This window comes from Dermacentor albipictus, chromosome 5 (genome assembly GCF_038994185.2).
Source record: "Dermacentor albipictus isolate Rhodes 1998 colony chromosome 5, USDA_Dalb.pri_finalv2, whole genome shotgun sequence".
NCBI classification, from domain to species: Eukaryota; Metazoa; Arthropoda; class Arachnida; order Ixodida; family Ixodidae; genus Dermacentor; species Dermacentor albipictus.
In genome coordinates this window covers 92,415,319-92,441,124 of record NC_091825.1, presented here as the reverse complement: position 1 = coordinate 92,441,124, position 25,806 = coordinate 92,415,319, and the positions used below count along the sequence as shown (strand labels likewise).

General features: G+C 44.9%; 1 protein-coding gene and 1 pseudogene across 5 annotated transcripts in view; both read right to left on the bottom strand.

The window, feature by feature from the left end:
- The window catches only part of LOC135897060 (multidrug resistance protein mrp-7-like), a 139,331-nt gene that overhangs the window by 91,119 nt on the left and 22,406 nt on the right, over positions 1-25,806 (bottom strand). For all 5 annotated transcript variants that reach the window (XM_070538591.1, XM_070538592.1, XM_070538590.1 and 2 more), the window contains 4 exons: positions 11,486-11,620; positions 10,840-10,980; positions 2,956-3,093; positions 365-432 (listed from right to left, as the gene is read on the bottom strand). In XM_070538591.1, coding sequence (XP_070394692.1) covers positions 365-432; positions 2,956-3,093; positions 10,840-10,980; positions 11,486-11,620 — 482 coding nt within the window. The remainder of the gene's footprint in view (positions 1-364; positions 433-2,955; positions 3,094-10,839; positions 10,981-11,485; positions 11,621-25,806) is intronic.
- LOC135897091 (U2 spliceosomal RNA) lies at positions 5,194-5,372 on the bottom strand (annotated as a pseudogene).

Genomic DNA, 25,806 nt, shown 5'->3' with positions numbered 1-25,806 from the left:
AGTGTGTTTGGAACTATTCGACTGCATATGAAATATTTTGCATTTACCATCTTCATTATTTTGCCCTCAAGTTAAGAAAAACACAGAAATACTGCAAACCTTTTGGCACATCATCTATGCAGTCCACTGAAGGTGTGTTACGGTCTGCTGCGATAGACGACTCAACCTAACGGGCTCGGTAAAATGATTACTTCATTTTCAACCATGATCTATATTTTAACCGGAAGTTTGCGCATATGTGAAAATATTCCAGAAAAGTATTCGAGTGTTATTCTCTTGCTAGTTATTCAGCCACAAAGAAATGTGGTTCTGAAAATAAGACATTTAATAAAATGCGGCTGGCCCAAAATTTCTGTTTACTCACTTGTACACAATTGTCAGAAAAACCTTCGAAAATGGACAGCAGCAATCCGAGTCATGTTGCTTTCTTGGCTGCAGTAAATAAATAAGCATCGTAAATGCGTAGCTACTTCTCAGGCAAGTGCCCATGGGATAAATTACGTTAATGTTTATCCGGGTATCCGCAATCAACGAATATATTTCCGACACGTTCGGTCTATCACCAACGCAACAACTCGTATGCAAGGATAAATCATAAGTGTGAAATTAGCGGCGCCACACAGATTCCCGTACACCCATCAACTTTTATACTGTCTGGTACAATCTGCATAAAATTCTAGCGTAAGCTCACACGTTGGTGAGTGTCTCTTTATTTTCGGAACACACTACAATAGGACTTGCAAGTCAGTCTGCTACACAGCATAAACAACATTGGTACTACTGTGAGCTCTTTTAAATGTATTTTAGTGTCCTGTATTCGAAGATGCAAATGCTGATAGTTTATTTTAACCGAGAAGAAGACTGGACGAAGGCCATGACAGACCTAAGACAAGGCGTCCAGCTTCTATCTGTTGAGAGAGCCCGTAAAGAAACGGAGTGGCACGGCCTCTCTGTTCCGACGTGGGAACGGCCAACGGCTGGGTAGGGATCTACCTAGCAGGCCCCTGCTTAGCTCCTCAGAACCCCAATAAAGTCTTTTACTACTACTACAACGTTCACTACTTATAGCTCTTGATCTATTGACAGTATTTATCACATTAAGGAAAACGAACATGTGAAATCTTGGTTGTTTCATTCTTTTCGCAAACCAGCTCAACGCTACCATAAGTTGTGCTTGGGTGGCTTGCACTTAGTGCTTAGTGAGCACGCAATTTCACACGCACACACACGCACGCGCGCGCGAGAATCTCACAAATATGTGGGAATCAGTTACAAGCGAACATTTCTTTAATATTTACTAAAATGTCTTCACTCCTACGTGGCTCAAAGCTCGTCGCTCAATGTGTGCTCTGATCCCATTTTGTTAGCACAACTTATTTCGCCACTAGGCTGCTTTTGGTGCAGACCTCTACGGTTTAAAGCATTCTTTGCCCACTTCACAGTCACTGTGGAATACCAGACGGATTTCAGCCTACATTTTTGGGTGCTATTACGAAGGAACCCATGAACAATTAAGAAGCGGAGAAGTATACATGCCTTAAGCTCCGACAGTCTCAATTTCGCAGTTGAAATATGTGGCCCTAAGTGACTATTTAGGCGGCAATTACAAATTAGGGTACTTTATATAGCAAATGAGCTTTAACGTTTTTACTGAACTTCAGATTACCATGCCATGCAACGCAAAAAAGAAAGCTCATTTTATCTTTTGCTTTGCGCAATTGAATTTGCACATAAATGCACTGTAAAAAAGGATACAAATACTCCAATGGACCTGTCTAAGTATGTCTAAGCATATGCCCAAATTTAAGCTGCCCACCCCCAAATTAAAGTTGGCCCACATCTAAATTTGAAGCTTACCTGCCTCCCAATTTAAGTTGGGCCACGCTTGAACTTAAGTTGGCCCATCCCTAAATTTAACTTGACCCCAGATTTCAAGTTGGCCCATCCCCAAATTTCAGTTGACCCACACCTCAATTTTAGTTGGCCCATCCAGAGATTTAAGGTGGCCCACCACCAAATTTAATTTCGCCCTTGTCCAGATTTCAGCTGGGCTCATATTCAGATTTATGTTTGCCCACCTCCAAACTTCAGTTGGCCCACCACTACTATCAGCTTCTTCATGCACTTTCTAATGTGATCTATGTATCTCTATGGGTATTCGCTTCTTATTCTTATTTTGTTATTTTAACCTGTTTCCTATCGCTTATAAAGCTACCAATCATCTGGATTTACAATGTTATAACGAATAAATGTCTTAACTTTGCAAATAGCTTATTTCTGTGCAGGAACAAAGCATTGCACTTGTCGCGTGATGGGGCTGGTATACTCGCCAAAGAATGCTTCCGCATTTAAAGTGGTGCTTGAGCCGTGGAATTATTCAGAAGCACAATGCGGAGCTCTGAAACATTTAGGAGATCTATTGACGAGTAATGCTGTTAACGTTCATTCTTGACAGTACGTTCCTTCACTTTGTAGAGCTTTTCCTTTTTTTGTCAATCATTTCCCAGTTTTTGTGGTTTGTCCTCAGTTACGCATTTCTGGAGTCATCGCTAAATTGTTTAAATGCTTCCCCTCAACTGTGCAGTTTTATTCTGTTGCCTGTTCTTCATCTGTTCCTTTACGTAAACATTTTACCAGGTCTAGATTTGTGATTTATTCTTTTCTTTTATTCCAGCTGCTATAGTCCAAAATTTTCTTCCATTACTTGTTCTTCTGCAGGCGTTCGCTTATGTGTTCATTTGAACCAAGTGTATTAATGATCTACTACATATCTCTGGTTCAATCGTGCCAACACTATAAAGTCCATCAACATTTCTTTCTTCCACATTTATTAGTTTTTTATTTTCACATGACATTTCCGTTTTTTCATATATCTATCAAATGTTATAAAGACAACGATGAAAGTGGACAGCATTTCGAATGTTGTGAGATAAACTAATCAATCACTCAGCGTACCTCAAGCTTCTGCGGGACGGTGGGCCTGTCGGCAAACCCAGCTGTCAAAAAATTTCCCAAAGTTAAGTATGCGCAACAGGTGAGAAGCATCGCTCTGTTGACATTTTCAATTCCAAGCATACTGTGATACGGTGTGATCTGCAATTGAGCAAGAGAAAAAAGAAAGATCAAGCACTTTCCATTACTGCCCTTAGAGCGTGTGCAACACTGTTGCGTCAGTCTAATTTTTTCGCCTGGTAATGACCGGAATAATAAGGCACGTTCTTATTTGATTCACCGGTCATGGCAGTCGCATATCGATGGGGGCGAAATGCGAAAACACCCGTGTATTTAGATTTAGGTGCACGTTAAAGATCCCCGGGTGGTCTAAATTTCCGGAGTCCTCCACTACGGCGTGCCTCACAATCAGAAAGTAGTTTTGGGGCGTAAAACCCTATAATTTATTTTTTTTATTTGATTCAGGGTCATTTGCCCTATCTTTGTCCGTAACAAGTACGATGAGAGACAAAATTCTATCGAAGCACTTATGTGCACAACCTGCACAGTAGGGCGGCAGCGTCGCTCGATTGCTAATGCGTGCCGTGTGTGGAAGCAGAAAGTAAAAAATGGGTGTAATTTTACACATCACGTAAAAAATGTAATGAATCCGCCAAGCACATTGCACCAAATTTCGGAATTCAGACTAGTAATATTAACGCCTGCTGTTTTGCTGCCCCTCTTAGTGTTCGAGGTTTACAGTGATTTCATGTGTTATGATAAATGCGCATTATATATATATGGATGGTGATCCGCAAAGGCATCTTGCTTCCAACTTTATGCAGCTCGGCTATGACGGACAGAGGCTATGATAGGCCGCTGTGGCGACATTCTTTACGGAGCGCAATGCAAGATCATCACCTCTAGCGACGCGGTTCTACGCAATGGTTCTCGTCCGGCTCAAAGACGTTCATCGCCAAGTTGGGCACAATGTTAAAACCAGACATCCCTTCACACTTAAGCTTATTCGTCAAGAAGAGGCAAACAGCAGGCATTCTTCATAAGTTGCCAGCGTAATATGCACTTAGAAATCTGCCACAAATTCGTCTTAACGAGAAATATGGCTATCACCATCTCTTGACGTGATTGAAAGTACCTCAAGAATTAGGGATAAAAGGAAGAGCGAAAGAACAAAGGCTGTTTCTCAACTGAACCTTCTTTAAAAAAGGTGGTGCATGCTTATATGCACATGGGCACCACGACACCAAGGGATGCAGAATGTGAGTTGATCAACGACGCAATGACTTCAAAAAATCAGTCACTTCCACATAAGGGTATCGACGAAATACTGTTGCACTCGGCGCCGCGTTTCTTATTAAAAGATTTCTCAGATAGATCACGTGCAGTCATATCGTGGCTCCTGTCCAAAATTTTTACTTCATTGAGGAGAGACTTACAGATGCATTGCTTGCAATGATATACATCCTAAATGGCAGTCAGTTACGCTTAATGTAAAGCGTTTTGGCTTTCTTTATAGTTCGTTGACACACATTCCGGTATCACCTGCCGTAAAAGCCGGAAGATAGGTCTACCCGTATACTTTGATTCATGAAAAATGTGGTTAGAAAAGAAGGATATAGGACGGTAAATAAAAATGACCGGTATATAAGACGGGGGCCGACTTTTTGGCGTGCTCTTTCTTGTAAATATTGTTCGACCTATATTCTAATTTTTACGATATGTACAATCGTGGTCTGTCCGGTCACCCTTCCTTTTTGGCACTACTTTCCATCGTATATAAATACCATCTAGCCAAGCAAAAGGGTGGCTTGCTTGGTGAAACATAATTCTACACTAGATTTAGCTTTGCGCATCTCATTTGCGTCCCCATACGCAGATCAGGTAAATAGTAAAAATTATGCAGGCGTTGCACTGAGTTAAAATCCACCGTGGCAGCGTAGTGGCTATGGCGTTGCGCTACCGAGCTCGGGGTTGCAGATTCAATCTCCGCCGTGACAGCCATATTTTGATGAAGGCGAAGTAATACGAAAACGCGCACGTGTACATATGCTTACGTACATGTTAAAGAACCCCCGGTCGTCAACACTAAAACCGGTGCACCTCAAGATCATATCGTAATTTGAGCAAATACAACCACTCCCCTTTTCTTGTTTTTTTTTTGCAGCGAAGCTGTATATGGCTCATTTCAGAAAAAAAAAACTGCGTGTGTCTGTCGAGCCATGTAGATGGAGAATTTTTCCTCATACGTGGGCCGATCCCTAGATAGTGCCATAACGGGCCGACCCGCGGTGGAGGTGAAGCAGCCTTTGAGCAGTGGGCCAACTTGCAAAATTAAGCTTAATATCTTAGGTCCAAACACAACCCGTATCAGATATAAGGCTGATGAGAACAGATACTTCACTTTGACCCGCGTCGGCCATGTCTACGTTCGCACCGCCCTCTTTCTGTCGGCGTTCGAAACGCTTCCGTGTCGCCTTTCCTTTCCTTCCGTTTTCCCGTGGTGGCGTTCTGGTAAGGTTGCGGCACACCGGGACCGTGAGGGTGAAAGAAATGCGAACCGTCCATCTGGCTCCAATCCCGCAAACTTGTATCGTTTCACCGGAGGAACGGCCAAGTTTCAGAGGGAGGTTGTGGGGAACCAATTTTCTGTGGCCTGTGTTGTGTGTGACCGTTTGTGGTTTTCGAGTGTCCTCACAACCATTACTGCACTGCGGGACGTCGACCAACTCCGGATCGCCTTGGCTAACGCGAAGCAGTGCGTACCGTCCTGGTGCGGTGAGGCGCGTGCCGGTTCTAGTTGTCGGGCTTCGTTAGTAAAAGATGTCGTGCCGCGTTTTGTAACAATACATGGGCGTGTATACCTCCCGGTAACTCATTATCTTCCGAGGCTGAATTTCGTGGAGGAACTAATAAGCGCGCTTCGCCTTCCATTTATGTGCATACGGCGCCTGACACAAAGCAATGAACAGTTCGGCATTAAGCGGCCCACATACAAAGCTCCGCTGCTCATCCCCCTTGAGAAAGTGGAATGGCAGTAACGTTTGTTTATTTTTTTGCTATATCGGAGGAGAGCAGCACTGCGCCGTTACATTCAATAAACGCTGATTCAGAACTGATCGATCGTAGAGAACATCGGCAGTGGTCGTTTACAACGATCCGTGTCATTTTCTATTGCTTTCATTCGGAGCACCGTGTGCCAAATCCCGACCACAACAGCAGCTCGGCTTTGTCAGATCTACTGACTACAGACGAAAAAAAATGTAAAACTAGTTGGGTTTTATAAAATGGCGTCCCTCGGTTGCGCATGTACAAGATATCGCTGCCGCTGTAATATGATGTAACACGTTTACGATATACGCCCTATTAGCGCAATGCATGCGTTCCGTCGACCAAGGCGCAGTGTCCCTGTGCACCAGAGTGCAGGAAAGTAGGGTGCCTCGACAGTACCGCTTGGAGAGCGCGCAAAAAGCTGCGTTGGCGTAGTGTAGCTGCGAGGTGGCGGCGTTAGAGCACACAATAAAATCACAACCACAAAGAACACGTTGCGCAAATATATTTGGAGTCTACACCAGCCGGTGTTACGCGGCTTCGACCAGGTCGACGCTCGCTCGACGCCATAGCCTGCTCACGCCAGATTACAGCGCTTACACACGGAGTCGCTTTCAAAGCATGATTTAAAAGCTGTTGTTTCGTTAATTTGTTATTAGAAAAAGCGAACAAAAGAAAGTCAAATAGGCTTTCCAGCTCTGTATCATCCAGGAACTGCGGCAGTGTCTCGGCGCACTAATATTTTATCACCGAATGATGGCAGCTTTAAGTACGTCTGGTTGTTGCTGTCGTGGTTGTTTTACTTGTTGTCGTCGTCGTTTTCATTGTTGTAGTAGTTGTCGCTTATTGTGGTTGTTTTCCTTGTTGCTATTGTTGTCGCTGTTGTAGTAGTTGTATTTAGCGTTGTTAATGTGGCCATTCTAGTAGCAGTAGGAGTATACTAGTAGTAGCAAGTAGTAGTTGTCGCTGCATTTATTTTGTTGTTGTTGTTGAAGTTGTTATTGTATTTGTTGACGTTAGGGTCTTCGTCTTTGTTGTTGTTGTTATTATCGTTGTTCTTCTTCTTTACTCGTGCCTCCAGCTGATACCCACCTTAAGCTCTCATTATGTCCACAGACAAAGACGACATGATAGGAAGGGCATGCTCAGAGGTATCCAGTATACGAATGAATTGGTCCATACATTACGAGTGATTAATTATGAGCAATAAGTTGCACGGGACATTTAGGCAACATCTTCACGAAGGAGATCTGCACGCACTTGTTGAACCATAAAATGCCGTTGGACAAACCGTGTGGTAAAAAAGGAAAAAGAGAAATTGAGAGAGAGACTGCTGAACATAGCGCCATTCCTCAGGCTCCTCCTCTTAAGACGCGAGTCGCTGTGTAAGGAAGGGGTAACTTTCATTTCTTGCATTCTCAATCAAATTTCAACTCTATAGCTGGGAGCTGACACGAAACAGTGTTCGCACATTGTTCTATTTATTTAGAACTTACAAGCACCTCCTTCCGCGCCTTCCTCCTACTCCTCCTCATCATCATCAGCCTGGTTACGCCCACTGCAGGGCAAGGGCCTCTACCATACTTCTCCAACAACTCCGGTCATGTACTAATTTTGGCCATGCCGTGCCTGCAAACTTCGTAATCTCATCCGCCCACCTAACTTTCTGCCGCCCTCTGCTATGCTTCCCTTCCCTTGGAATCCATTCCGTAACCCTTAACGACCATCGGTTATCTTCCCTCCTCATTACATGTCCTGCCCATGCCCATTTCTTTTTCTTGATTTCAACTAAGATGTCATTAACTCGCGTTTGTTCCCTCACCCAATCTGTTCTTTTCTTATCCCTTAACGTTACACCTATCACTCTTCTTTCCATAGCTCGTTGCGTCGTCCTCAATTTGAGTAGAACCCTTTTTGTAAGCCTCCAGGTTTCTGCCCCGTACGTGAGTACTGGTAAGACACAGCTGTTATAAGCTTTTCGCTTGAGGGATAATGGCAACCTGCTGTTCGTGATCTGAGAATGCCTGCCAAACGCTTCCCAGCCCATTCTTATTCTTCTGATTATTTCAGTCTCATGATCCGGATCCGCCGTCACTACCTGCCCTAAGTAGATGTATTCCCTTACGACTTCCAGTGCCTCACTGCCTATTGTAAATTGCTGTTCTCTCCCGAGACTGTTAAGCATTACTTTATTTTCTGCAGATTAATTTTTAGACCCACTCTTCTGCTTTGCCTCTCCAGGTCAGTGAGCATGCATTGCAATTGGTCCCCCGAGTTGCTAAGCAAGGCAATATCATCAGCGAATCGCAAGTTACTAAGGTATTCTCCATTAACTTTTATCCCCAATTCTTCCCAATCCAGGTCTCTGAATACCTCCTGTAAACACGCTGTGAATAGCATGGGAGATATCGTATCTCCCTGCCTGACGCCTTTATTTATTGGGATTCTGTTGCTTCCTTTATGGAGGACTACGGTGGCTGTGGAGCCGCTATAGATATCTTTCAGTATGTTTACATACGGCTCGTCTACACCCCGATTCCGTAATGCCTCCATGACTGCTGAGGTTTCGACAGAATCAAACGCTTTCTCCTAATCAATGAAAGCTATATATAAGGGTTGGTTATATTCCGCACATTTCTCTATCACCCGATTGACAGTGTGAATGTGGTCTATGGTTGAGTAGCCTTTACGGAATCCTGCCTGGTCCTTTGCTTGACAGAAGTCTAAGGTGTTCCTGGTTCTATTTGCGATTACCTTAGTAAATAGTTTGTAGGCAACGGAAAGTAAGCTGATCGGTCTATAATTTTTCAAGTCTTTGGCGTCCCCTATTTCATGGATTGGGAATATGTTAGCGTTCTTCCAAGATTCCGGTACGCTCGAGGTCATGAGGCATTGCGTATACAGGGTGGCCAGTTTCTCTAGAACAATCTGCCCACCATCCTTCAACAAATCGGCTGTTACCTGATCCTCCCCGGCTGCCTTCCCCCTTTGCATATCTCTCAAGGCTTTCTTTACTTCTTCCGGCGTTATCTTTGGGATTTCGAATACCTCTAGACTATTGTCTCTTCCATTATCGTCGTGGGTGCCACTGGTACTGTATAAATCTCTATAGAACTCCTCAGCCACTTCTCATCCATATTAGTAATGGTATTGCCGGCTTTGTCTCTTAACGCATACATCTGATTCTTGCCAATTCCTAGTTTTTTCTTCACTGCTTTTAGGCTTCCTCCGTTCCTGAGAGCATGTTCAATTCTATCCATATTATAGTTCCTTATGTCAGCTGTCTTATGCTTGTTGATTAACTTCGAAAGTTCTGCCAGTTCTATTCTAGCTGTAGGGTTAGATGCTTTTATACATTGGCGTTTCTTGATCAGATCTTTCGTCTCCTGCGATAGTTTGCTGGTATCCTGTTTAACGGAGTTACCACCGACTTCCATTGCACAATCCTTAATGATGCCCACAAGATTGTCGTTCATTGCTTCAACACTAAGGTCCTCTTCCTGAGTTAAAGCCGAATACCTGTTCTGTAGCTTGATCTGGAATTCCTCTATTTTCCCTCTTACCGCTAACTCATTAATCGGCTTCTTATTTGCCAGTTTCTTCCGTTCGCTCCTCAGGTCTAGGCTAATTCGAGTTCTTACCATCCTGTGGTCACTGCAGCGCACCTTGCCGAGCACGTCCACATCTTGTATGATGCCAGAGTTAGCGCAGAGTATGAAGTCTATTTCATTTCTAGTCTCGCCGTTCGGGCTCCTTCACGTCCACTTTCGTCTATCCCGCTTGCGGAAGAAGGTATTTATTATCCTCATATTATTCTGTTCCGAAAACTCTACTAATAACTCTCCCTGCTATTCCTACTGCCTATGCCATATTCCCCCACTGCCTTGTCTCCAGCCTGCTTCTTACCTACCTTGGCATTAAAGTCGCCCATTAGCAGAGTCTATTTAGTTTTCACTCTACCCATCGCCGATTCCACGTCTTCATAGAAGCTTTCGACTTCCTGGTCATCATGACTGGATGTAGGGGCGTAGACCTGTACAAACTTCATTTTGTACCTCTTATTAAGTTTCACAACAAGACCTGCCACCCTTTCGTTAATGCTGTAGAATTCGTGTATATTACCAGCTATATTCTTATTAATCAGGAATCCAACTCCTAGTTCTCTTCTCTCCGCTAAGCCCCGGTAGCACAGGACGTGCCCGCTTTTTAGCACTGTATATGCTTCTTTTGGCCTCCTAACTTCACTGAGCCCTATTATATCCCATTTACTGCCCTCTAGTTCCTCCAGTAGCACTGCTAGACCCGCCTCACTAGATAACATTCTAGCGTTAAACGTTGCCAGGTTCATATTCCAATGGCGGCCTGTCCGGAGCCAGTGATTCTTAGCACCCTCTGCTGCGGTCGCAGGTCTGACCGCCGCCGTGGTCAGTTGCTTCGCAGCTGCTGGGGACTGAGGGCCGGGGATTGATTGTTGTGTTCATATAGGAGGTTGTGGCCAAGTACTGCACCAGGGTGGCCAATCCTACTCTGGTGAGGGAGTGTGATACCGGTTCTGGTCACCGGGATCAGGCCGCACTCCAGGCCTGTTTGTGCAATTTTATCAACACGCGGATTCTTTTTTTTTTTTAATCCGGTGAAAAATTGCCGGCACCGGGATTCAAACCATGGACCTCTTGCACGCGAGGCGGGTGTTCTACCTCTACGCCACCGCTGCAGCTCTTCCTCGCCTTCCAGCGCCTTCCTCTCTGACTAGTAAAGAAAGTGGATTGTCGCATCCAAGAAGTATAAAAAATGACAGTAACTTCTCCAGCGTAGCCAGCCTAGACTTGTCACACGTACCTTTTCCATGCATTCAGTGGTAGTAGCTGCAAGCACGTCGCCTACCAGAGTAATAAGAATGATGCCATGCACAGTGCAGGCGATTCCTGGCGCACCTTGACTGCGAAGCCTCCGCGTAAGAAACACCAGACTCATAAACACCTGTGAAGAAAAACAAAACCTATGTTTTCCTTTAAGAAGAATGGTACAAGTGGTCGAGCTTCTACTGGTTCATGTTCTGAGGTGGAACTATAACTGACGCGGAACATATTTATGTGTCATATTTACTTATTTATTTATTTGCTTATTTATTTATGCATGCATGCATACATTCATGCTGTGGAAGCCTCAGAAAAGAAATGTCATGCACAGAAGTGACGTCTTGTTTGCGGAGAGCCCAAATTTTGCGGCAAACCTTCTATCAGACTAACTTGGCAATAACATTCTACAGAATGATGCCTACTTGAAGTGTATTAGGCCTCACAGGACGGTAAACTTCACGTAGGCCTCCTCTCTAGCATAACTATATTATTGAGATGATAATATAGCGGTATCAATTCTGATGTGGTGTTACCAACAAAAGCGGACTCATACTACAAACGAGTGCGGGAAAATCACGCTGGGCAGACATACTGCGCGAGGTAGAAACATTCACAAGATTACTTACAGTCTCCGCACAGAAGGCGCACGTGACGAACAAGTCAAAACAGAGCATTGGGCTCCACGTTGCCCACAAGCGACCGATGTGGATGACTTGGCATGCTAACATAACAAGCACAGTGCAAGTACCAACGCACGTCACCTGCAAAACAACAGTATCGAGTGTTACACCATTGCGTGACACGTAACACGTCACCGCTGTACGGGGTACGTTACACCCACTGCGCATGCGCGCCTCATGCCGTTGACTACAGCCGCCAGTTTCTCTGACTGGGTTAAAGGCTTCTGCGCAGACACCAGCCCAGAAGCCCAAATCAGACCAGCTCAGACAAGAGGAAGCTAAATATTCCTGCCGAATTCGGTAGCACTCTTCGTCGCTGTCCCCCCTCACTGGCTAATAATTTTTGGCATTGATGTTGATCCCTTTGATTCCCTTGAAGATCAAAATGTTACCAAATTTGAGCATATGGCTTTTTTTTCTCTCTCAACTGTTATGCCGTGTGCGACGAAATGATACGTGAATTTCGCGCTCACGCAACCAATCACAGAGCCGCCAGTCGGCTGGCAAAGTTCTCCGACGCTTGTTGCTGCCATAGGTGCGGAATATGTATATTTTAGAACTTTTAAGATACGAAAGAATCTAATTAAAAGCTCCTATGAAATCGCAAAAAATGTCAGAGACATATCTATATACCATACTTATCAGTTCATAAGCACCACACGTCAATCTGTGTTGGGGACCCTTAAAAAACCGCTCACTAGGCCCCATTGCAAGTTTTCGTTGTACACAGGAAGTGCTAAAACACCGTCTAGGAATAGTTTTAGTGAGTTAAATTTTACAAATCGGTTTATTGTTGGAGTAAAAAGAATACATTATATGCCCTGTTACCATACCGCCAGGAGGAGAGCGCGAGTTCCAGCACTCTTTCCCTGTGCCGCGAGTACAGCGTCCGCAAGCGACGTTCGCTCCCTGCCTTCTCCCATAACGGAGCCTGGGGACCGCGTGGGCTCCACGTGACCAGCCCCGCCTCCATTTTTTTATGCGAAGCATATTAACGTAGGTTTCGGGCCTTCGCGCGACGCCCGGCGGTGGCCACCATTGACCCTGAAGTGGGGTCACGTGACATGACGTCACGTGATGACGTCACACAGGCTGCAGATGGGGCCTCATATCGCGCCGTCGGTCGCCTCCCGGCGGTGGCCACCATTGACCCTGAAGTGAAATCACATGATGTGACGCCACGTGATGACGTCACACCGGCTGCAGATGGGGCCTCATATCGCGCCGTCGGACGTCGCCCGGCGGAAGCCTCCACGCTTCGGTTCGCGCCGTCGCGCGCGACGCGGCGGCGGCCCCACCATCGCTGCATCACGTGATATGTGACGTCACGCCAGGGATGAAGCGGCGCGCGCCCGCCGTCGCGTCAGTGTCTGTGCCCGCAACCGCGCCACCGTCTTTGCGCCGGGCGTGTATGCGGTCAAGATGCCTCCAAATGCTAAGGATACGCTAAAGTTAAGCCCAGTGGATGCTTCGCATCCACTGGGTTTAACCTTGATAAGCCTCCAATTTTTTTGTTCCTGTTTTGGTGCGCTGCGCATTTTCGGTGGCGGCGTTTGTGTTCCGCATTGGACGATGTACCGAAATAACGTGTCATGTTGAGTGACATTTCTAGGACTACAAGAAAGGGAACCGAGGGGCCCGATTTTTATATTACTGAGATCATAAGGAGCCAACCAGCGAAGACACCATGAACAACATAGCGGAAATTATTTGTACTTACTAAGTGAATTAAAGAAATGATGAATTAATAGAAATTAAAGTGTATGAAGAAACAACTGGCCGCAGGTGGGATACGAGCCCATGTCATCGCATTACGCTCGCGATGCTCTTTCCAGTTGAGCTCACGCGGCGCCGTTTTCCCATCCACTTTCGGGGATGTTTGTGTTTCACAACTACAATTAACCCTGGGAGTGTTAGCCAGCATTCATTACATTCTTTCATTACATTACGAGGGTCTCGAATCTGGCAGCACTGTTGTCTTCAGGTAGGATGTGTGGGTCTTTATTGACCAGTTGCCATCACCCAAATAGATAACGTACTCCTGACGCCTGCGGCAGAAAGGATTTACACATTTACCGCCTAGGGTTGTGAGTGATGGCGCTGGCTAACAATCCCAGTGTTAGTTGTAGCAGTAAAACATAAATACCCAAGAAAGTGTACGGGAAAATGGCAACGGCGGCAATTGAATTGAGTATCGCACGCGCAACACGAAGACGTGGGTTCGTATCCCACCTGTGGGGTGTTGTTTTTTCATCCATTTCCAATAATTTATTTTTTCTTTATTTCTATTAGTAAGTACAAATAATTTCCCCTATGATGTCCTCCATGTCTCTTTTTTTCTTGGGTTCTCACGATATAGCTACGACAACGTTTTAGGTCATGGCGTTTGTACGTGAACTTCTACCTGTGAGCACAGCTTACTGAGAATTGAAGCTGAACAGCGCCAATAAAACAAGGACACGAGGAAAGAAATACCACAAAGAAGAGCTGACTGCTAACTGGAAGCTTATTTGAAATTCTCCAGCCATTTTAGATCTTTGCCCAGCATCGGCATGTGGTTTCTTCGTGGCTTTGTTTTATTCGCGCTGTTCAACCTCAGTTCCAAATATGAACTAACTAGCCCTCATCAATATCTTGCTGCGACTTTCTGGTGAGGGAGGACGCGCGCTGTTTGCTTTGAAATTTCCGGTGTTCTAGTGGGGGTCGCATGTAATAATCTGCAGACGCAATCTTCAGCGAAATATGAGGTTTACGCTTGTGTGTTTCAGATGGCCAAACCTGGTGAGGGACTCTTGAACCGCGGTAGCCGATGCTGCGCATGGCTTTTTCAATGTGCTGTCACGGCTAGCTCCTATGACTTGTCACTGTGACTACCTTGTTGCTATCCTAAACGTTGAATGAACCCATCGAGTGAACACCTTTCGAAATTGCCCGTTATGTTACAGTGAGCGTTTGCAAATGTTTGCTAACTGAATTCAAGCAATACAGTGCATTTATACGACACGTTATCACTGTGTACGGTGTACCGGTCTTTGTCAGGTTAGTTTGATCACATTTCCAAGTGTACGCCTACATTAGTAGCCGCCAAAACCGCTTCTGGGTCCAATTGATGCCCCTTCTAGGGCCACCGCTCTACGAAAACACTCCTTACAGGATCACTTGCGGAAACAATGACATCACCATAAATAAGTGGTCCTCCGCCAAAGTTCCTTGCTGTAATAATAATATTGGTGATTATTAGGATGATGATAACAGTTCATTCAACATATTTGCAGTGCGCATATAACACTGAGTCCATAAGATCCCAGCACGTGTTGCAGCTCAAGGTGCGATCTCTGAAGTACATTCAACGAGGACATTTGGATGTTCCTTTAGAGTATTTGCATTCAAAGACTACAGCAAATATAAGCACTGAGCCTATGCTGAAACTCAAGCGCTACGGGAAACTAAAGTTAATCATGTTACTGCAATGGCACGATGTGCAGTCGAAAGATTATAGATCTTGGCAGAAAGCACAGTGTGCATGCTAAACTGAGCAGCATTGCCGTAACGAACGCTGCACCTTTTACACTAAAGAACAAGTATTTGGAAGCGAGGAAGAGGTGCTAATAGACATGAAGGGACGTCTCTCTGCAGCACTCAGTCGATATTGTATTTTCTTATGAAGATTCTTATAAACAAACAATGAATACCTGCCAAAATACGCTTAGAATCGCCGGAGAATTTTAATAGCCACATCGCAGTACTTATCACAGGGCCACACCTGACGTCTAGGTTGTTTTTCTATATGCTTTCATAAAAGAAGAACTTCCCACATGATTGACGTATTCTTCCTATGGACTTTCATAAAATAAAATCTTCACGTATAATTGACGTATCCGTTATGGACTTCAGGAAAATGTTATTCATTACACGCTTGAAGTATACTCTGTCCACTAGGGCTCCACTTTCACAGCCAAAATAAGTACCATATGCGGATAATCTAGTAGGGAAACCAGCAAGTTTGCTAAATTTATGTTAGTAAGGCACAGATAAATGGAAGACGTCAATACTGAGTACCGCCTCACAGTAACGAAATGAGGGCGTCTGTCCTCACATGTTCGTGTTTCCAGCAAAGGGCTCTTTTTTGTTCTGTGTTTTTTTTCTCCTTTATTTATTGATCAAGTTCACGAAGTCTTATATTGTGAAGCGTAAGTGATGTTTATTTACAGGTGAAGTGATTATGGCGTCTACAGACTGCCGCCAGCTTTCCTCTTCCGTCATCTTCTCCTTTCCAGGACCATGCAGGAGCAATATTCATGGCGTTGTCTCTACGTTTTCCAGCCCAACGGTGACATCGAATTCTAACAAGCGATTAATGGCTCTAATAAACCCACTTCACTGAACGTTTCAAAGAAGAAAAGGGTAACCGGGTTGGCAGGTACAAAAGCTAACCTTATGTACGAGTGATAGCAGTGCGAAAACACGGATGGACCTTTTAAGCACGTCGCGCATGCCCCTAGCAACCACCTGCCGAGGATCCCGTATGAAAATGTTCCGGTTCCTCTGTCGTCGGCTACCGCCATGTGTTTGCAGGGTCATTGTGGCAAGCACAGGCATCGTCTGTTGATTTCCTGCTGTTCTAGGTCGCCAAGCGCTCCACAAGGTTGCTGGATTTTTCGCAGATGTGCAACAATTCGAGCACCATACTACGAGGCTGGAAAAATGAGTGCCAGCGACATTTTGTGCATTGTTTGTTAGTGGGAGCGATGGCACCATTAATTCGCTTCTCACTGAGGTCTTGCGCATTGGCTTTTGTGCTTGTTGCTTTCACACCTGACTAACACATGCGAAAACAAAAAAAAAAGCTTAGTGCCCTTCGACTCTGTGAAGAAGGATGACCAGCGAAGCTGTGTATGTGGGCCCCTCAATGGCGAATTGCACCTCCACCGCGAGTCAGCCCGATATTGGACTATCTTCGGGTCGGCCCACGTATAGGGAGTTTGTGCCTACACGCGGACACGATCCTGGGGGAAGTAGCCCTTAACAGCTTCGCTGTAACAGAAACAGGGATAATGCAAACGCATGGGCGCGTACATACGTCGATACGGTAGGCGATTGCGGTTTTCGCCTGAATGTTATAACTTGGGGCGCTATAACGTAAAGCTGTTCCAATTTCTTTCTACTACATTTCTGCCCCTAGAGCACTCCACGATCGGTCAAATAGTTTTTGGGCTGCCGACATTTTTACCAGCTGGTCACGCGATGTTCATGAAAGTAACGAAAACTGATCGTCTGCTTTGACGTGTGCACAATGATTATGCATTATTTGGCCGAATAAAGTAAAATTTATTTTTGCCGTTATTACGCCTTCTTTGCCATTAGTCCTTCGCTATTCGTAAAATTCACCGCGTCAAAGTGACGTATGCGCGCTAAAGATTCGCACATAATTATGAGCAACAAAACGGATTTTTTTTTTTCGGTAAAGCCGCAGACCACTCCGGTGCAAATGGAATAAACGATGACTGCCCTCCGATCCCTCTGGCGCTGGCTACTCGCAGATGCCGGCGAAAGTGTATTTCTCGGCGTATAATAAAAAGTGTTCACAGTGTTTTAGATGTTTGTTGGTGCTTTTCATTGCAGTTGCCTAAGGCTCTCCTAATATGTACTAATGTTTTCTCTGTAATAATTGTGACCTAATTATCTTGTATATTACCTATTGTTTCACTGTATTATTACTTCTCTTACACTCTCTTTTTTTTCAGTATGTACTAACTAATGACCAGTGCTTGTGATTGCACCCCCCTCCATGTAATACCCTCGTAATGAGGGCGTTTGGGGGTATTTTGAATAAATAAAGAAATAAATAAAATATAGTGGCAGTGCTGTTGAGCTTTTTGCACATGTGTACGACATCGGTGTGCCACTATTACTTTATGGGGTTTTGTTTTAGCGTTATTTTAATCCTTCTGCTGCACGCCGCCGCGATTTTACTCCAGCCACCGCAAACTCAGCAAGGGAAACTGCAGACGAAACAATAGCTGGGCGTGTTGGTACAATTACAAAGACTTAGGAAGCAGCGCAAAAAGAAGAGTGAAGAAAGATGACTGGCGGTGAAAGCACCCGCGTTGTGTCGATCACCGTCCATCACTGCTTTCTTTTTTTGTTTTTTGTTTTTTTTTCGCTGTATCCAGCCTACCAATAAGCAGGGGGAAGGGCACCAACCACAGATGCCGGCGCCGCTCTCCTCATCCGGTTATCCACTTTCACTGCGTTACCTGGGACCCACTAAAACCCTCTCCACTTCCGCGCACTCCTAACCACTTGTCGACCAAATGAATCAGAAAAAAGCTGTCGAAATAAGCGTTGCTATTTGCTTTCAATGCAGGCAACAGTGCCCTCCTATAGAAGAGGAAAGCGTTCAGCTGGGTTGTTTGCACAACCCAGCTGGGTTGTGCTGCGGGTCACCGCCTGATGCTTGCGTCCGCGGTCACGTAAAATTGACGTACGGAGATGGCAATAAAACCAGAAAGTAATAGTTTTACGTTATGCATACAGTCCCTGTTCTTCGTACTTGCTGTAAGGCGTACACTTGCCACTAAAAGGACGCCCACGGAAACACTCCTGTCGGGCCGCCCACCCCGTCGTTATTGTTTTCATTCGTTCTCCCTATTCGTATACGTCCCTGTAGCGGCAGTTGTGTCTTCCCTCGAGAAAAGAAGTTAAACAACGCGTCTGCCACGTACGCAAGTTGCACGCTGTGCTTCATCAAGTTATGCCGCTGCTTTTATAGGGGCACACACTGAGCACAAAACCTGACCAGATTTCACGCACATGTTCGAATTTGTGTGGCACAAAGCTTTCGTCGAGTGTTTAAAGAAATCCTATAAACTTGCCCATATCATTCCTGAGGTCTTGCATTAAAAGAGACGGACCGACGCATGTGTTGTACGCAATGTAACAAATCTTATATCAGCTTCTATGTTGTTCTGTTTTTTTGCATTTCTTCTGATTTGTTCAAAATGTGCTTGCCCATTCTTGGCCGATCATCCTTTGCGTTTATGTGCCAATTTATGGAAATTATTCTAATAATGAACACGCGGTGATCAGAAGCAGTAAAGGATTTCTTAATGCTATTGCGTTCCGCCCTTAAAGGGGAAGCTTAGGTTTCCTCCAGATTTTTTTATATACATAGCAAGCTTTGATGATGATGATGATGATTGAGGTTTAGTGGCGCAAGGGCATCAAGGCCAAAGAGCGCCAGGACATGTGGTTTGGTTTAGTAGAATTGTAATAGAGGCTGTATAGAGGCCTACACGTAAGACAAATCTATAAATATTAGTAAATGAATGTTAAAATTATTATTAAGATAAATATAAAGCCTCAAATGCTTGGTTATAGACACACATAGTAAATTATTGCCGATAGCCCGAGTCCCTTGCTGTACAATTCTTGCTTACGCAAGAAGTGCAAGAGAGCTCAGACATACTTTGTACATCAGACCGTTCCTGACCTGTGAGGCACAATCTGATGGTTGGGATGATATGAGATTATGCCTAGAAAATTAACTTCTGCAAGATATTGAAGCACTCTCTTAAAGTTAAAAAATGCATCCTCTGATAAAAACATTGATGGATGGGGGGTATATGATTTGAGTAAAGTTCCCTGAAATGAGCCACTCGCTCTCGGTGAAGTTCAGGACATTGTATGAGGACATGTAAGACAGTTAAGTTCTCACCGCAGCGTGTGCACGTCGGTGGGTCAGTTGCAGTCAATAGGTATTTGTGTGTGCCATAAGTGTGTCCTATTCTGAGTCGTGCCAGTGTGACTTCGGTGTGTCTATCAAGCTTCAGTGGGAAAGGTTTGGTTAACTGTGGTTTAAGCAGGTGGAGCTTATTTTCAACTTCCTTGTCCCATTCATCTTGCCAATGAATACGGAGCGCCTTTCGTACCACAGGTTTCATGTCCACACCAGGCATTCTGCTTACATCAACGGTATTCCTATGAGCCGCTTGTCCGGCATTTGTATCCGCCATTTCATTGCCTGCAATCCCAGAGTGGCCTGGCACCCAGCATACAACAAGAGCTAGGTTTTGTTTATAAGCTACGTGAATGTGTTTAAGGAGCATGTTTAAAACAGAGTTTCGGCTTGCTTTGCCACTGGACAGGGCTGTAACAACGCTTAAAGAATCTGTGTATATTATAGACTTCTGTATCTTGTGTTGTACTATATGCTCAACAGTTATCAGAATACCGTATGCTTCCGCTGTAATGATGCTGCTATTTTTATGCAAGGTTTTAGAGTTGGAGAAGTTTGGGCCATGGGCTGCACATGATACCGAAGTTGCAGACTTTGAAGCATCAGTGAAAAATGCCAATGATTTATACTTGTCTTCAAGCGCCAAGAAATGTTGTTGAATGAGGGCATTTGGACAGCTCTTTTTGTTAAGTTCTGTAAAGGACAAATCACAGGTCACTGTACATTCATCCCAAGGTGCGATGGGTTCAAAGTAGTCGCTTTCCTGCAATTCTGTGAAATCTACTCCGAGTTTTTCTGCAACAGAATTTACTGCTAACGGGAACGGCGGGGCGTGTGAAGGCCTGTTTAAGTACAGCTGATTTGTGGACTGATCACTTATGAGTGCTTTGCATGGATGTTGTTTTAGTGACATGATTCTTATTGCATAGGCGACTCCCAGATATGTACGTTGATAATCCAGCGGCCACTGATCAGATTCTGCATATAGACTTTGGACGGGGCTCGTCCGAAAGGCACCAAGTGCTAGACGGATACCTAAGTGATATACAGGATCGAGTACCTTAAGTGTTGTCTTTGAAGCAGACTGGTAAACAATACATCCGTAGTCTATGCGTGACAACACAAGGCTTTTAAAAAGAGATAGGAGGCAATACCTATCTGTTCCCCAAGACTGGTGGGATAAAATCTTTAAAAGGTTCATAGTTTTAAGACATTTCAGCTTCAACTGTTTTACATGCTGCATGAAGGTTAGCTTACTATCGAAGATTACACCTAGAAATTTTTGTTCTTTTCTATTTATGAGGTTTCTCCCATGCATCGTAATACAAGGGTCAGGACATACCCCTCTACGTCTGGAAAACAGCACACAGGAAGTCTTTTCTGCACTGAATCTAAATCCGTTTTCGTCGGCCCATTTCGTGAGCCGATTAACAGTCAACTGGATCTGGCGTTCACATATGGACAGATTGCAGGATTTAAAGCTGATTTGGATGTCGTCCACATAGACAGAATAAGACACCACTGGTGGTATAACAGAGCGGAGAGAGTTCATTTTGATTATAAAAAGTGTGCAACTTAGCACACCTCCCTGTGGTACACCGTTTTCTTGAATAAAAGTGCGCGATAATACATTGCCAATTCTTACACGGAACTTCCTTTGAGATAAGTAATCTTGCAAAATGTTCAGCATGCTACCACAAATTCCATAGGATGACAGGTCTTGCAGAATACCGTATCGCCAGGCAGTATCATATGCCTTCTCAAGATCAAAGAATATAGATAGACAGTATTGGCTATTTACAAATGCATCACGTATATATGATTCAAGGAGAACTAGATTATCGGTAGTAGACCTCGCTCTTCGGAAGCCAGATTGGCGAGGGTCCAATATACCATTATATTCCAAAAAGAAGACAAGGCGTCGGTTAATCATCTTTTCAAATACTTTAAGTAAGCAGCTAGTGAGTGCAATAGGTCTGTAACTGTTAACTAAGGAAGGGTCTTTGCCGTGTTTGAGTATTGGTAGGACTATTGCTTCTTTCCAAGATGAAGGTATATGACCAGTAGTAAATATCTTATTGTAAAGGCCTAAAAGGCAGTTTAGGGTCTCATAAGGCAGATTGTTGATTATTTCATAGGTTATTGCGTCAGAACCAGGAGCCGAGCTACCACAAGAGCCTAGGGCGAGCTTGAGTTCATGGAATGTTAATGGTCTATTGTACCCTTCTGATGTCCTTTTTGGATGTAGAGGAATATTTTCAGCTATTCTTTTATGCTTTAAGAAAATTTCGGAATAATTTTCCGAACTTGATACTCTCTCAAAGTGCTCGCCAAGAGTGTTTGCTTGATCTTCTATTGACTCACCAGAGCCATTGACGAGAGGAAAAGCATTTGGGCGTTGTCCTTTAATTTACGTACCCTGTTATATACCTTGCTAACATCCGTGTACGAGTTTATGGAGGATACGTAGCGTGTCCAGCTTTCTCTTTTCGATACTCGGCGAATACGGCGGCCATTTGCCTTGCACCGCTTAAATTCTATAAGATTTTCTGTGGTTGGGTAGCGTGAGAATCTACTCCACGCTTTGTTCTGGAGTTTCTTTGCAGTTTCACACTCTTTGTTCCACCACGGTTTTGGATTTACTTTATCTGTGCAGGATTGAGGTATGCACTTTCGAGCGGAACAGAGGATGTGTTCAGTGATGTAGCTAGCCAGTTCTTCTACACCTAAATGGTCCACTTCTTCTAGGCACAGTTTACTTATGTTTCTAAATTTTGACCAGTCTGCTGCATGAAGTCTCCATTTTTGGGGGTAAGCTGGTCCATCGTGCCACTTTGTGGTTTCTAGGAGTGTCGGGAAATGATCGCTCCCATATGGATTAGTGATAACTCTCCATTCCAGGTGTGCGAGAAGTGACGCTGACCCTATTGCTAAATCTATACATGAATACGTGTTGTGTGTGGAACTGTAAAAGGTTGGATCTGCCTTGTTAAATATACAGGCTCCAGAAGAAAGAAGGAAGTTTTCTATTGCCCGTCCTCTCACATCACATCTTGAGTCACCCCAGAATGTGCTGTGAGCATTGAAGTCTCCGATTACTATATAGGGTTCGGGAAGTTGGTCAATCAGTTTTTCAAATTCTGCTGTGTCAAACCGTTCATCTGGCGGTATATATATGGAGCAAATCGTTATAAGATGATTGAACAATATAGCCCGAACAGCCACTGCTTCAAATGAACTCTGGAGTGATACATGCTGGCATGCAACTGACTTTTGGACTATGATTGCCACACCACCTGAAGAAGAATTACCATTATTTCTATCTTTACGGAAAACTATGTACTGTTTTAAGAAGTTCTGGTGTGTAGAGTTTAAATGTGTTTCTTGAACACAGAACAGTCGTGGCTGATATTCCGCTAGTAGATCTTTGATATCATCTAGATTGCGAAATAGGCCCCTAGCATTCCATTGAATTATTTGTGTAGCCATATCGAGGAAGATTTTGGTTGCCTGTGTTCAAGAGCACGTGACAAAGATAGATGGATATGTATACTAGGGCGGTAACCGTTTAGGTTACCGGTCCCTTTCTTTGAGTTGTTACAGGAATTTTCTCTCTCCTAGCGCGCTCCTAAGAGCGCTGATCTTTCGGCGTCGATGACGCCGGGGATTTTTGATCGACCTCCATACCCTTTTCCGAGGTGCTGGAGGATCGTGAACTAGGCGCTGAAACTCGCGTCCCAGGCCGTGGAGTTCGTGGACTGGAGCCGGTAGGTCCACTTTCTAAGTTGATGGAGCAGCACTTGCTGCAGCCACTTGGGGGGCAGGCGGAGTGATTACCGGGCCACTGTCAGTGACCGCGGTAGACTCCCGAGGGATTTGTGACGCTGCCCCCCCGTCGCGCCACCTCGGAAAAGCTCGTGTGATTCAAATATGACAGACGTTTTCTTACTTCGTGAAATGTTATATTTTCTTTGATCTTTAATGTATAGATTTCTTTTTCTTTCTTCCATTTAGGGCACGTTCTAGAGTAAGCTGGATGGCTTCCATCACAGTTCACGCAATGTGGAGATGAGTCGCAAGTGTCTGATGCATGATCGTTCGAGCTGCATTTCGCGCAAGTCTGCCGTCCTCGGCATGTCTGGGAACCGTGCCCATACCTCTGGCACTTAAAGCACCGTCGAGGATTTGGAATGTACGGCATTACACGTACTTTGACATAGCCTGCATCCACTGTACTAGGCAACACACTGGTACCAAAGGTTAGTACGATGTGCTTTGTTCGAAGTTGTTCGTTATTCCTGCGGATTAGAATTCGTTCTACCTTGATGACATTTTGGTCCTGAAAACCTTCAAGCAGCTCTTCGTTAGTAAGGTCCATGAAGTCGTCTTCGGAGATTACTCCACGGCTCGTGTTCATGGTTCGGTGTGCGGACACAGTGACCGCTACATCGCCTATGCATTTCAAGTCGTTCATTTTCTCATATTGGGATTTATCTTTCAGTTCAAGGAGCAGATCTCCATTAGACATTTTTGTGGCTTTATAGCCAGGTCCTATCGTGTTGCGAAGGCATTTCGCCACCAAGAAGGGGGAGAATTTACGTACGCTCGTGGTGCTTTCACTATGGATTACATGGTACTTTGGGAAATTTTCTTCATTGCTTTTCAAAAAGAATTGAAAGGTTGCATCGGTGCGTCCTCTTTTTAGAGGGCGATCAAGGGAAAGTGTTTTACTAGAAGCCATATAGAGGTAATGAGTTCGGCAGCAGCGCCAACCGCCCACCACCGAGCCCAACATGGGGACGGAGCAGGTCTTACGAGTAAGACAAGCCCTCGCCAGTTGTACGGTGCCACTATAACCCAATCTGGAGTACCCAAGGTTGGCCACCCACACAAGGTTAACCCTCGCTGCCAGGAAAGTTGGAAGTAAATAGAAGAGACGAGAAGACAGAAAAGATTGAATGGAAGAGAAAAAGACGCAGAATGGAGAGGAGGACAGGAAAAGGCAACTACCGATTTCCCCCGGGTGGGTCAGTCCGGGGGTGCCGTCTACGTGAAGCCGAGGCCAAAGGGGTGTGTTGCCGCCGCCGAGGGGCCGTATAGGTCCAAACACCCGGCATTGGCTCAACCCCCAGGATCCCCTTTCCCCCGGACACGGCTAATACCCCTGACACACGGGCACTCTAAAGTCCTTTAGGTAAGGGGACATCTACCGGAAAGGCGTTCAAGTGCAGTGACACACGACAAAGGAGTATCTCCTTTACGGCAAAGTTCCTTTTCGGGAAAGGAGATCGCGCAACTACTTTTCGAGCGGAAAGGGGTTACTCTCGCACACAGCATGCACAACTCGTCAATAGAAGGAAACCTGCCACACAACTACGGTGCCCATAGGTATTTTTTTTACCTTGCGAAAATGTTTTAATTGTTAGCGGTAATACAATTTGTCGAATAGTGGAGATTTCTTCTAGCTATACTCTCAAACGTTCGCATAACGTCGCTAGTGCCGCCATGTTGAATTCCGGCAGTGTCGTCGTCGTTTGCTGCCGCGTGTGGTGTGTTCGCGTCGCGAGATGGAGTCTCCACAATCAGCGCCCGCAGGGAATAACCAGAAGAAACCACGCGTCCAGTGGTCTGAAAAGGCCACCTGGATGCTTATAAAGCTGTGGGAGGACCACCTGGACGCTTTAAGAGGCCAGAAACACAACGGCGGGGTGTACGATAAAATTGCCGAAAGCCTGAGCAGCATGGGCCTTCCCCGCACGCGGGCACAAGTACACAGCAAAATAGATAACTTAACGCAGACATACAGGTAAGACGTCGATTTATTGTTCTTCTCGCTGTGTATGGTCGCGAGCGCTGTGCTTGTATGTTTAGCGTGTGTTCGTGCTTGACAGAGAACTTGATATTTTATCGCTAAAGTCAAAGTTCCGAGATCGGTGCCCTGCGTGGTGTATGGTAGAGCCATGTTGCGTTATTGAATCAGCTGTGAACGAAAGCGTGCCGATGACAGACAACGTGCAGTAGTGTCAGAACAGCTATATTCGCATATGAAGTGTACGGCCGCATTGGTGCCGCGAACGCGGCGGCTTCGTACCATGTGTCTCGTGGTGCTTCTCTTTAGGTCAGCCGGGTGTACTCGAGGTTTACAATTTCCACGTGTCTGATGTCTTGGGAACTGTAACCTTAAATACGCTTTAGTCTACACGAAAAGAAAAAAAAAAGATTCAAGCCTCGTGAGGTGAAAAATTGTGCCGTCAATGAAAAGGCACGTTGTTGCCTACTGTGCAAACAATAGCTAGGGATGTTTCCGTCTAGCATTTAATTGGCACGACTTTTATTTATTTTGATTCATTACCAAAAAACGCTGCCGTGGTCAAAAGTACTCGTTTAGTTTGTCACACAGGTGAACTTGCTTTCAGGCAGCAATAAAATTCTGATAAGCTAGCATAGTTTTTGTATGTATTTCTACGCTGCTCATTGTAATGTCCTTGCTTTTGGTGCTTCACCACTGAAATCGACTGTTATGTTCTTT